Source organism: Zingiber officinale, chromosome 1A (assembly GCF_018446385.1).
Source record: "Zingiber officinale cultivar Zhangliang chromosome 1A, Zo_v1.1, whole genome shotgun sequence".
In the NCBI taxonomy this organism is placed as follows: domain Eukaryota; kingdom Viridiplantae; phylum Streptophyta; class Magnoliopsida; order Zingiberales; family Zingiberaceae; genus Zingiber; species Zingiber officinale.
Window position 1 is genome coordinate 63,590,835 of NC_055987.1, and position 13,002 is coordinate 63,603,836.

At 37.0% G+C, this 13,002-nt stretch overlaps 1 protein-coding gene across 1 annotated transcript; it reads left to right on the top strand.

The window, feature by feature from the left end:
* Nucleotides 1-9,510: 9,510 nt before the first annotated feature.
* On the top strand, nt 9,511-11,308 carry LOC122025681 (GTP-binding protein SAR1A-like). The gene is made up of 3 exons (XM_042584521.1): nt 9,511-9,773; nt 9,867-9,998; nt 10,794-11,308. The coding sequence occupies exons 1-3, from the start codon at nt 9,645-9,647 to the stop codon at nt 11,112-11,114; spliced, it is 582 nt and encodes a 193-aa protein (XP_042440455.1). The 5' UTR covers nt 9,511-9,644; the 3' UTR covers nt 11,115-11,308.
* The last annotated feature ends 1,694 nt before the right edge of the window (nt 11,309-13,002 follow it).

Genomic DNA, 13,002 nt, shown 5'->3' on the forward strand with positions numbered 1-13,002 from the left:
TGAAAGGTATGGAACTTTCATTAGGAAGAAACTCTTGACCTTGATACCCTCCTTTTTCTTTTTGATGTGTGTCAAAAAGGGGAGAGTGTTCATTGGAGAATTATTGGAGAACCCAAGTTAGGTTATCGGGTTAACCTAAGCTAGGGAAAGAATGTCAAGGAATGTTCAAGGAAGAACATTGGAATTCTTTTTGATGTGTGTCAAAAAGGGGGAGAATTATTGGAGAACCCAAGTTAGGTTATCGGGTTAACCTAAGGGGAGAATGTCCAGAGAATGTTCAAGGAAAGAACATTGGACATTGAAAGATGATTGAAAACCTAAGTTAGGTTATCGGGTTAACCTAACTTGATTATGAGTTTTGTCAAACATCAAAAAGGGGGAGATTGTTGGTGCAACCTTAGGTCAAGGTTGACCTGGTTGACCCGACTCGAGGTGACTTGACTCGAGTTGTATTTTGATGTTTGACTTGGGAAGATTGTCGGTGCAACCTTAGGTCAAGGTTGACCTAGTTGAGTTGCATGTTGATGTTTGACACTCGTGAGAGAGTTCTATTCTTGATATGGGACAAGAATAGATGGTTGGGAGATTATTGGTGTAACCATAGGTCAAGGTTGACCTGGTTGACCTGATTCGGGAAAAAGTCCAAGTATGGAGACTTGGCAACGGAAAAGCCCAAGCAGGGAGCTTGGCACTGGAAAAGTCCAAGTATGGAGACTTGGCACTGGAAAAGTCCAAGCAGGGAGCTTGGCACGCGAAAAGTCCAAGTATGGAGACTTGGCACGGGTAAAGTCCAAGTATGGAGACTTGGCACTGGAAAAGTCCAAGTATGGAGACTTGGCACGGAGAAGTCCAAACAGGGAGTTTGGCACGGGGAAAAGTCCTGGTGAGTGAAGCCAGGCATTCGGGAAAATCTTGGTGAGTGAAGCCAGGTGAAAATCCTAGTGAGTGAAGGTAGGTGAATGAGAAAGTCCTAACTGGGATGTTAGGCAGTGTGGAAAGTCCTGGTGAGTGAAGTCAGGCAGTGGGAAAGTCCTAACTGGGATGTTAGGCAGTGTGGAAAGTCCTGGTGAGTGAAGCCAGGCAGTGGGAAAGTCCTAACTGGGATGTTAGGCAGTTGGAAAGTCCTGGTGAGTGAAGCCAGGCAGTGAGAAAGTCCTAACTGGGATGTTAGGCAGTGTGAAAACCCTAGTGAGTGAAGCTAGGTGAAAGTCCTGGTGAGTGAAGCCGGGCAAGGGAAAATCCAGATGGATCAAGGGTGATCGGACATCTGGTGTTGTTAAGTCCAAGTGAGTGAAGCTTGGCATATGGAGTCGGAGAGGGCTTGGTAGCTCGTTCTCCGAACTAGGTTAGAGGGGGCACTCTAAACCTAGGAGTTGGATCGGTCCGCAGACCGATCCGGTGATACTCAGTGTTTCCTGATCGGTCTGGTGACCGATCAGATTCCACTCAGTAGCATACTGTGGAGTTCCTGATCGGTCCACAGACCGATCAGGAAACGATCAGAAGCGGAGAAAAGAAGCTCCTGATCGGTCCAGGGACCGATCAGGTGTATGCCTGATCGGTCTCCACGACCGATCAAGAGACGAGCGATTCTCTGTCTGTAAGAGAGCTGGGAGAGCTGGGATCGGTCTGGGGACCGATCAGGACAGAGCCTGATCGGTCCGCAGACCGATCAGAGTACGCACAGAAGGTTCGATGCATCAGGACAGAGCCTGATCGGTCCGCAGACCGATCAGGGTTCTAGCCGTTGCGTTGCAACGGCTAGTTTCTTCGCTGTTTCTCCTTCGCAGGTATAAAGGGGCTGAGGGCTTCTACAGGGGAAGAACTTCCTCTTCTCTTCTGCTACAGAGCTGCTGTTCTGGTGCTTGAGCTTTGTTGAGCTCTTCGTAGCAAGCTTCGCGTGAGCTTCTCGACTGGGATATCCTGCTGTTGTAGGTGTTCTGAGGAGCTGCTGCTTCAACGAAATCCAGTCGGCGAGGAGGCAAGAAAACCTGTGTTTTTACATTCATTGTTCTTGTCTTCTTGTATTTCTTGTTGTATTCCTTTCTTGCTGTTGCAAGAATATTGTGGCGAGGTTTCTCCACCCACAAGGAGTATATTGTATTAGCCGGTTTTCCGGGGACTCATCCACCGACGGATTGATAGGATTCGTCCACCTTACGGACACGCCGAGGAGTAGGAGTTTCATCTCCGAACCTCGTTACATCCTTGTGTTAAGGTTTGGTATTCTTCCTTTCGTTTCTATTTGTATTTTCCGCTGCGCTAACAAATTGTAGGAAGAAACGCGAAAGATTTGGGGCGGCTATTCACACCCCTCCTCTCTAGCCGAGTACGAAGGATCCTAACAGATTAGAACCTACTACTCTAGGACATTATTATACTTATTCATTCGACATTGAACTAAAGTAAATATAATAGCCAACTTTGTTTTTTATTAATTAATGAAATATAATACAAAAAGTGCCATGTCAATCATCTTATGATTGGTACTAAGGCTAATACTAACAATCTCCTTATGTCACTAGTGTCAATCACTGAAATATCTAATATCTATTGACCTAGTGTGACCATCATGCTTCCTCTGTGCTAAAGCCTTGGTCAAAGGATCTGGAATGTTAGCATTGGTCGGTACTCTGCATATCCTCACATTTTATCTATCGATAATCTATCGAATGAGATGAAAAACTGCTATAGTATCTAATACCCAACACCACAATTTAAGTAAAATACATACTCTGATTGTAATCTGGAATCATCCTTGTCAGTTTGGAAGCTAGCATCGGTGTAACCCTTTACAGCAAGCTCTTCATCACCTCCAAAGATCAAGAAATACTCTTGAGTTCTTCTCAAGTACTTAAGAGTATTCTTGACAGCAGTCTAATGACCTTCACCTGGATCTGACTAATATCTGCTCATCATGCTTAATGCATACGAGACATCTGGGTGAGTACAAAGCATGACGTACATAAGGAATCTGATCCATGCAGTCCCTTTCTTTCTTAGAAGAGGGGGATTGAGTCTTCGAAAGACTCACACCATGTGATATCAGTAGAAATCACTTCTTAGAATTCTGCATGGCGAAACGATTAAGAACCTTGTCAATGTATGTACTCTAACTTAGATCAAACAATCTTTTAGATCTATCTCTATAGATCTTAATGCATAAAATGTAGGTTGTTTCACCTAAGTCCTTTATTGAGAAATAATTCCCAAGCCATGTCTTCACTGACTAAAGAGTAGGGATATCATTTCCAATGACTCTACTCCCACTAACCCTCTTGTAGACAAAATGCTCATCTTAATTTTTGATAAAACCAAATGCTTTGATTGCATCATCAAATTGAAGATTCCAGCTTCTAGAAGCTTGCTTTAATCCATAAATAGATCGTTGCAACTTACATACCTTTCCAGTATGTTCGGGATTGACAAAACCCTCATGTTGTGTCATGTACATATCCTCGAGTAAATTTTCATTAAGAAATATAGTTTTGACAATCATTTGCCATATCTCATAATCATAGTAAACTATAATAGCAATTAGAATCTGAATAGACTTAAGCATCGTAACTGGTGAAAATGTTTCATCATAGTCTATACCATGAATCTGCTTGAATCCTTTAGCTACCAATCACCCTTTATAGGTATGTAGATGAGCATCCATGTTAGTATTTCTTTTAAAGACCCACTTACACCCAATGAGGTTGATCCGTTCAGGTGGATCAACCAAAGTCTATACTTAGTTAGTATACATGGATTCCATTTCGGATCTCATGACCTCTAGCTATTTCTTAGAATTTGGCCCCTATATAGCTTCCTGATAAGATGTAGGCTCATTGAGACCAACTAGCACTACATCACCATTGTCAGGGAAGAGAAAAAAATATCTCTTAGGTTGATGACGAGTCCTATCAGATCTGCGTAGAGCTTGTGCTACTTGAACAGGTTGTTGCTCCGCAACTTCTTGTGATGTAACTAAATCATGATCCACAACATCTTGTGGTACCTATTTAGTTTTCATCAAGGTGTCAATGCTAGTTTGTGTATCTTGAATTTCTTTAAGATTGACTTTACTCCCACTAGATTTTCTAAAAATAAATTCCCTTTCTAGAAAGATACCATCTCTAGCAACAAACACTTTGCCTTGTGTGGGATTATAAAAGTAATATTCCTTTGTTTCCTTGGGATATCCTATAAAATAGCACTTGTTCGATTGAGTTCCTAGTTTATCTAAGATTTATCATGGAACGTAAGTCTCACAACACTAAATATTCATAAAAGACATCTTAGAACTCTCTTCTCATACCATATTGTATATGGTGTCTTTATGATGACCTTAGATGGAACACTATTAAGTGTGAAAGTGGTTGTCTCTAGAACATGCCCCCAAAAGGAAGTAGGAAGATTTGTTTAACTCATCATTGATCGTACCATATCTAATAAAGCATGATTTCTTCTTTCTGATACACCATTCCATTGTAGTGTTCCAGGTGGAGTAAGTTGAGATATGATCCCACACTCAACGAGATGGTCATTAAACTCTTGGCTAAGGTATTTCCCACCTCGATATGATCGAAGAACCTTAATACGTTTACCAAGTTGGTTTTGTACTTCATCCTTGAATTCTTTAAACTTTTCAAAGGATTCTGACTTGTATATCATCAGATACACATAGCTATACCTACTGAAATCATCAGTAAAAGTAATGAGGTAATGATAGCCTCTTGTAGCTACTATTCTGAAAGGGTCGCATACATCGGTATGTATGACTCCTAACAAGTCATTATCTCTTTCATGTGTCCACTAAATGAAGTCTTTGTCATCTTGCCTTAAAGACAAGATTCATATATCTCATATAATTCAAAATCAAATGAGTTCAAAAGTCCATCCTTTTGGAGTTGGGATATACGACTCTCATTTGTGTGACCTAAGTGACAATGCCAGAATTATATTTGATTCAAATTATTAGACTTAAGCCATTTGGTATTTATATTATAGAATGGGTTGTCAAAGTCTAGAACATAGAGTCTCCATTCATAAAATGTGCACTACAATAGAACATTTCATTGAAGTAAATAGAACAACATTTGTCCTTTATTACAAATGAGAATCCTTTCTTGTTCAAACAAGAAACAGAGATAGTATTCTTAGTTAAAGCAGATACATAATAGTACTCTTCAAGTTCTAAAACATGCCTAGTGGGCAAAAATAAGGAATATGTTCCTACAACTATAGCAGCAACTCTTGTGTCATTACCTATTCGTAGGTCCACTTTGCCCTTTGTCAATGTTCTACTATTTCTCAGCTCCTACACATTTGTACAAATGCGAGATATATAGTCGGTATCTAATACTCATGAAGAAGAAATAGATAGATTGACTTCTATAACATATATACTTGAGGTATAAGTCTCACTTTTCTTTCTTTTCAGTTCCTCTAGGTACAACTTACAGTTTCTCTTTCAGTATCCAGTTTCACCACAAAGGAAGTAGGGGAGCTTTAGCATGTTTAGCGCCCTAGTTTCTTACACAAGATTTAAGTTTTGGAGTTAGAAAAATTTGAAACCAAAGATGTATGAAAATATGATTTAAAAAGAGTTAGTTTTAAAAAGTCAATCAATATTTCTAATAAATAAGTTTTGAAAAGTAGACTTTTGAAAATATTTCTAAGTATAAATATATGATTAATAGAATTGTTGAAAATATTTTAAGAAATTTAAAAATAAAAAATCGTCAACCAAAAATCAAGTGATGAAATTAGTTATTTTGAAAATAAATTATTTTGTAAAGAGAATTTTGAATCAAAAATGTGAAGAAAAAATTTCTTTTAAAAAAATAAAGGAGTCTAAAAACATAAGTGTAGAATTTTAAAGTGAAAATTTAAGTTTAAAACAAGATAAATTTTGAAAAAGATAATTATACAATAAAATAACTTTTGAAATATTTGAAGAATTTTTTTTTGAAATGTAAAAATGTTAGTATAAATCCAAATATTTGAAATTTTAAAAATTAAAAAATTTGGAAAAAATATGATAAAGAGGATAAAATATGAAGTTTAGAATTTTCATAGTCTTGAAATAAATTCAAAAATGATATTTTTGCTCCCCCTTAAGTTCTTACAACTAAAAAGGTTTTGTTTCTAAAAGATTGATGCAGATTCTCTATAGAAAACCTAGGGTCCTGCTTGAGATTTGAGGAGTTAGCCTCTTTTTGTATAATTTTACTAAGTTTTTCACTACAATAAAGAAAATAGAAAGTATAAATAAACTAAACATAAAAGAAAATAGAGACTTTTCAATCATACCGAGTCATGATCCGAATTCGAGGAAGATTGTAGGCGAAATGCAGACTGAGGGTTTCAGAAAGCATAGAGAGAGAGAGATGAAGTTGAAGAAAGATTGGGTGAGATAAATATTCTTCCCAAGCATCGGTTATATAGAGTTCGATTGATCGACCGATAAAGGGTTCGGTCGACCGATCCCTTAAAAATGTTGAGTTATCGACCAATCTGAAGAAGGTGGCTATTGTTCGGTCGACTGAACTAGGGGTTTGGTCGACCGAATAATTGATGATATTAGATATTTGCACAATTAAGTGAGTCAGATAAGATTAAGTTAAAGGTAAAATATGTTGGTGCAATTAACCTCTAGGGTTTTAATGCTTATTTGATAATATGTTTAATGGAGTCTTGGCAGGTCAAGGTTGACCAGATGACTAGGCAAGAGTAAGAATTCTACCAAGTGACTAGTTTTAACAGAGGATTATGCAAGGGAAATTCCTAACTATGGTTAGGCAAGGAAATATCCTAATTATGGTTAGATAAGGAAAAATCCTAATTGAAAGTTAGGCAGGTGAGAAGTCCTAACTAGATGTTAGGCAAGGGTGAGTAGTCTATCAAATAACTAGTAAGTCTAATCAGGTCAAGATAACTAGATGTTTGACAAGAGAAAAATCCTAAGGAGAGCTAACCATAGATAATGAGAAATCTTGGAGGAGTGAACTTCAAGCATGTGTGACCAAATAGTTTTCGATTAACCACACGCAATCGACCACACCAACAAATCTTGAATGTTGCTAACACTATCTTACTTTACTATTTTATATCTATTGTGCTAACTCAATGTTGTAGGAAAGTCTTATTCAATAAGGTTGATCAGACACTAAGTAGGAGCAGAGAAAGTCCAAATAGGTCTGGAGGAGCAGATGTTTGACGGGTAAGTTGAGATAAGCTCCTAGAGTGGAGCGGTAAAGCTTGTCCCAGTTAGGACAAACCTTAAGCGTTGATCCAATTAAATAAATGAATAGAGCTTTTTAAGTTGAGACCAAGGAATTCCTAATTGTCACATTCATGCATCTCAATTTTCTATTGCCTAACTCTATTTTGTAGAATCATTATCATTTGTGTACTTGTAGTGCTACCTTAGTTTTGCAAAAAGAAAGTCAATTGATTGATTAGTTCAATCAACTGAACTAGAGGATTAGTAGACTGATCCAAGTGGATAAGAATAGTAAAGGATCACCATCTAGCAAAGAAGGCAACAGGGTTTCGTCGTCGAATCAGTGGGATCAGTCGACTGATCTATTTTTGGTAAGCAATTACATATTTGATTGGATTGAATGAGAAAGGAAATTTACGAGATTGAGTAGACGGATTAGTGGGATCAGTTGACTAATAGCATAATTTATGGGATTGAGTAAATCAGATCGAAGCAAACAAGGGCACAAAGATTAGTCGATGGATAAGATGTTTCATCGACGAAAAGGATCAGTTGATGGAACGAGTTTTCAGTCAACCGAATGATGCCTATAAATGAAGCCTCAGGGTCTGAGGCTTAGTATCAATTTACTCTATGCTTCATTCATCTTTGTTGCTCCAACTACGCAAGTACTACTTTTACGACACCAAGAGACTTTCTAACAACCGAAGCTATTTCTTCTACAATATTGTTGTTGGTATACTATCCTCCTATTTTACTTGTATGATTCTGTTTCTTCGAAAGAACTATATTAGATTGCTTATCAGAAGTCACCAAGGATCGTGAGCCATAAAGTAGTAGTAGCTAGACTACGAACCATGTAAAATCTACTGAGTCTTTGTCTCTCTTTTTATTCTGCTACAACTATAATTTGATTCAGTGTTAAGAAGATAGAAAATAAAATATTTTAAAATGATCGAGATTCACCCTCTCTCTCAACTTCTATGATTCTATAGAGTAGTCTCATATCAGATAATTTAGGGCAAATAGATTGTAAAATTAGCTTTAATAGAAATATGCAATATTTCCACATCAAACAACCCCCATGGGTTGACATAGTTGGTATATATATGAGTGTTTACTACAATAGGTCTTGGTGTTAATTTTCAATGGGTGTGAAAATGTCTCGCTGGATATTTGACTTCTCCTATGTTGTAATGCTTCCACACCAAACAATTAAGGTAAATAGGTTAAAAAAAATTATTTTAAATAGAAATGTAGAACAATCTTATATCTAAGAATTCAAGGTAAATAGATTTTATAGAATTTGTAAACCACGCCATTAATATTATTAAAAATATTTTAAAAAATTAAAATTAATTTTTTTTAGATAAATCGACAATCGCTGATTGAACCGCCAATTCAAATTGACAGTTGAACCGCTAGTTCGTCGATTAATCAAGGGTCCAACTTGTAATGGGTCATTTAGAAATGAACTGATTACAAGTTGGACCCATTGAACCAGGTCAACTGGTAATCGGGTCGTTGATCTGATTATGATCCGAGCCAGATTAGATTCAAACCTATTCCGTAGTCTAGTCTAATAGACGCTATGCAATTTAATAGCTCATCTATTGTTAGTTTCCCTCCAACAGATAACAAAGTGATCTAAAGTTCACATCTTAACTGTAGCGCATTGCAATGAATTTTTCCTCTAGTGAGAAGTGAACCTAAGAATGATAGCCGTCTAGATAAGTCTTCATTAGTACTTCTCGATTAATTTTGATGACCGATAAAAAACTTTTATAGAACTGGACCGATCATCTCCAGGATTAATCGATTCGAAGAAATAGATACTTTGATTATAAAAGAAAAATTTTAAATATCAATTCCTCCACTTTTCATTATTCCAAGCATCCTGTTATTTTGCCTATAGTTCATGTAGAGGCATTGTCCCAGATAAGATTTGGTCGATTCTTAGGTAAAATCCTTCGTAATTTACTTAGGTAAAATCTTTCATAATTTACTTAGCTGTATCTAATAAGGAGTCAACGATACTGAACCATTTGAAATAAATATTATTATATTGTTATCTTTTTACTATTTCAAGTATCCTTCAGCAATAGATATTGTTACCTTTTTACTATTGTTTAAGTATTGTTTGGTTGGTAATTTCTTATTTTAAAAAAAAAAGATATATCATTTTATGAAAAAGAAAGTGAATATTTAAAAATTATTTTATAAGAAAAATACATATTTTTGAAAAATTAAAAAATAGAAACCAAGAGTTTTTTTTAGTTCCTATTTTCCCACCTCGCTCTTTGCATTAAAGCGTCGGTTCGATTGATTTTCGGTTTGAGTTTGGCGAGATTTCGGGCTCCCAGTACCCGGATCTCATCCGTTCTCTTTGATTCTCTAGATTTTGTCGCCCAGTTATTACTCGCCGGCGACGATGTTCCTTGTTGATTGGTTTTACAGCGTCCTTGCCTCCATCGGCCTCTTGCAGAAGGAAGCCAAGATCCTTTTCTTAGGGTTGGACAACGCCGGAAAGACCACTCTCCTGCACATGCTCAAGGATGAGGTCGAATTCGATTTCATTTTTCAACCTTGTTTTGGCCCCTGATTTGCTTTGATTTGAGGCTGATCCGCTTGGATTTGTCTTGTTTGAACTCAGAGGTTGGTTCAACACCAGCCTACACAGTACCCGACATCAGAGGAGCTGAGCATCGGGAAGATCAAGTTCAAGGCTTTTGACTTGGGAGGACATCAGATCGCGCGACGTGTCTGGAAGGATTACTACGCCAAGGTTGATTGCCTTTCCATTCTTTTCTTTTTCCGTAGCCAGTTTTTTTTTTTTTTTTTTTTTTTGAATGAAAAATAGAGCACGGGTGGTTGGATGGCAGATCTATCAGTTGGGAGGTGGTATAATTAAGTTGTCGCAATTCGCCGTCCCTATTGCTTCTCCATTCTTCTGGAGAAGGCAGCATTTTGCTGCCCTTCGCACTCAGCCAAAAGAGAAAAAGCAATCTGTGGCGGATATTGATTGATTGCCAATCTCTTCCAAGGCTGCACTTGTGGTCCTTGACTGCTTGTGCGTTCCAAGAAGCATTTGGACCATTTTGCCGGAGTTCCTTAAGTTTGGGAATTTCCTTTTCTTGGAAGCCATAATTTAAGTAATAATTAATTTTGGAAGTTTTACTTGCCGGAACATCTGGAATTCGACTCAATTTTTTTTTATATATCAAATTTCAATGATGTATGTATTATTTATGTCAGTATGGTCTTTTAAAGAAATTATCTTTGCTTATCTTTTGTCGCCATTCTGAAACAATCATGCATTGATTCACATTGCCATATATGCAGAAAATCATTTAACATATCTAAATTACGTTCACATAATTCACCCATTGTTCCTGCAGCAAGCTTATGTACCAGTGGTAATGACACTTGTGGAAATACTAAATTTGTTCGGAGATTGTTTTTACTAATTTTGAGACTATAGATTGCATGTCATTTATATCTCCTTTTAAGAAGTTAGGAGCTTACATTGCTGGTATGTTTTATTGCCTATGATTTTTTTACTTGCTGTTTTTTTTAATAGGTTGATGCAGTGGTATATCTAGTGGATGCATTTGACAAGGAGAGGTTTGCAGAGTCAAAAAAGGAGCTGGATGCACTTCTATCTGATGATTCCTTGGCAAATGTTCCATTTCTCATTCTTGGAAACAAGATTGACATTCCGTATGCAGCATCAGAGGATGAGTTGCGCTTTCATTTAGGCTTGAACAATTTCACAACTGGCAAGGGCAAGGTGAATCTTGCAGACTCCAATGTCCGCCCCCTCGAAGTTTTTATGTGCAGCATTGTGCGTAAGATGGGGTATGGTGATGGCTTCAAGTGGGTTTCTCAATACATAAAGTAGGTTATGAACTCAACTTGAAAGATTTACAACATATGTTCCTTTAGTTGAGTGCAGCCAAAACTTTTCTTGGTTTAAAACTTATCTTGGTTTCTTTGGTGTGATGGGTCTTGACTCTCTCATACAGAGGAATTAGTGTGATAGCAAAATAGATTTGTGAATTGTGATTATAATGTCTGTTTTTTTTTTCTGGATCTTGATGTAGGCAATGCACTTTTTTTTTTTTCCTAATTTTTTTTTCAAAGTATTTATTAGTATGATTCAATGCTTCTGCAAGGTGAAATGTAGGACAACTTATTCCGCCTAGTACTTTATGAAATAATCAGTGATGTAAGACATGAAATTCTTGTTTTAATTACAATGGTTGGTACTCATTGTGGCCTTTGTTGTCAAATAAAGTTGATTCATGATTTGGTGGTAGTTGAGTTTTAGTGTGATTGGAAGGGAAAGTGATTTTTTTTGGTAATATATTAATATAGAAGGCTTGTGTTTGCTGCTAATTTGAAAAGCTGAGTGTGGATAGATTAGCCTAGCCTGTTTTTTATATCTTTGAATTCATCAATGTAATTTATGTCTTAGAATTTTCTGTTCAAGCTTTTGTTGAATGCCTAGAAAAGTTAATCTATCCTATATATGTATTTCATGTATTCTTTGATTTTATATGATTTCCTATTTTGTTGCAAGTATGTGGTTAGGCTGTTTGTGCAATCAAACTCTAGAAGGTTTGACTTAAGGAGAAAGCTTTTAATAAAAAAGGTAGATCCGCTACCTTAGCGGTCCCCCTAGTGTCGGCCCCATGAATATGGAGGGAGGTTCATGCAGGTACACAGGCCATAGGCGTATAGCGAAGGAGAAAGCTTTTAATGTAATATACTTGAGTTGTGTTAGTTATTTTAAGTTAGATAAAATTGATACTCTTATATCAAGAATGTAAATGCAGTATCTTAATGGCTATGGTTGCAATTTGACTAGAAGTCTTGGAGGAGTGACGCAAGTGGACGTCCAAGAGATATTGATTTATGAGAAATTTCAGAGGTGGAACTCCTGACAGATAGGAAGCCTCGGAGTAGTAAACTTATGATAGATTAGAAGTTTCGGAGGCTTGAAGTCCTAACAGATAAGAAGTTTCATAGGAGTGTACTCCTAACAGATATGATTACAATTAAACAAGAGGTCTCTGAGTAGTGATCTCCTAATAGGTGAAAGTTTAAGAGATATTAGTGATGAAACTCATGGCAGATAAGAAGTCTCGAGTAGTGAACTAGCAGATAAAGGTCTTCTATGTGTTTGTGTTGGGGTGTTGGTTCAAATGGCCTTGATCGAGTAGGACTCAAAGCCAAATTTTTATAGATGGAGGTTTGTCGAGGAGCGCCTGAGGGGAGGAACATGATCAACATGAAGACATGCACGATGAGTGTTATTTATTGAAGTTTTTGTTTAGGCGCATGCATGCTCGATAAGAGATTATTTATTTTGGGGTTAAAGTTGATAAATTAGCTTGAGGTCAAGGATGATTAGTCGATTGATATATATCTTTGGTAAACTAGTTAATTGAGCTGTCACTGTGGTCAATTGTCAGCTTGTTTGAGAAGAAGGATTTTATTTTAGCTTGAGGTGACTGAATGACAGAGTAGTCGATTGTAATTTAAATTAGAAATTGATCAAAAACAGTAGTATGACTTCTTTTTTTTTGCGCAAAATAATACGTAGAGGGTAGTCGAATCAAACTTTGTTAATAGGGAAAGGTCAAAAGAATTATGTGAGTGAGCACATGAGGTGTTGTCATTATGAGGTCTGAAGTTCGAATTTCAGTAAAGTCGAGGTAAATGTCTTCTATATGTGTTAGTCACTATTCCAAAGACTAGTAGCTGTCCGTGATTTACCTCCTCTG

Excerpts from the sequence above, each read along its gene's own strand:
- LOC122025681 (XM_042584521.1), top strand. The coding sequence starts at position 9,645 with ATGTTCCTTGTTGATTGGTTTTACAGCGTCCTTGCCTCCATCGGCCTC. Across the intron at positions 9,774-9,866 it reads TGCACATGCTCAAGGATGAG|AGGTTGGTTCAACACCAGCC; the intron begins GTCGAATTCGAT and ends GTTTGAACTCAG. Across the intron at positions 9,999-10,793 it reads GGAAGGATTACTACGCCAAG|GTTGATGCAGTGGTATATCT; the intron begins GTTGATTGCCTT and ends TTTTTTTAATAG.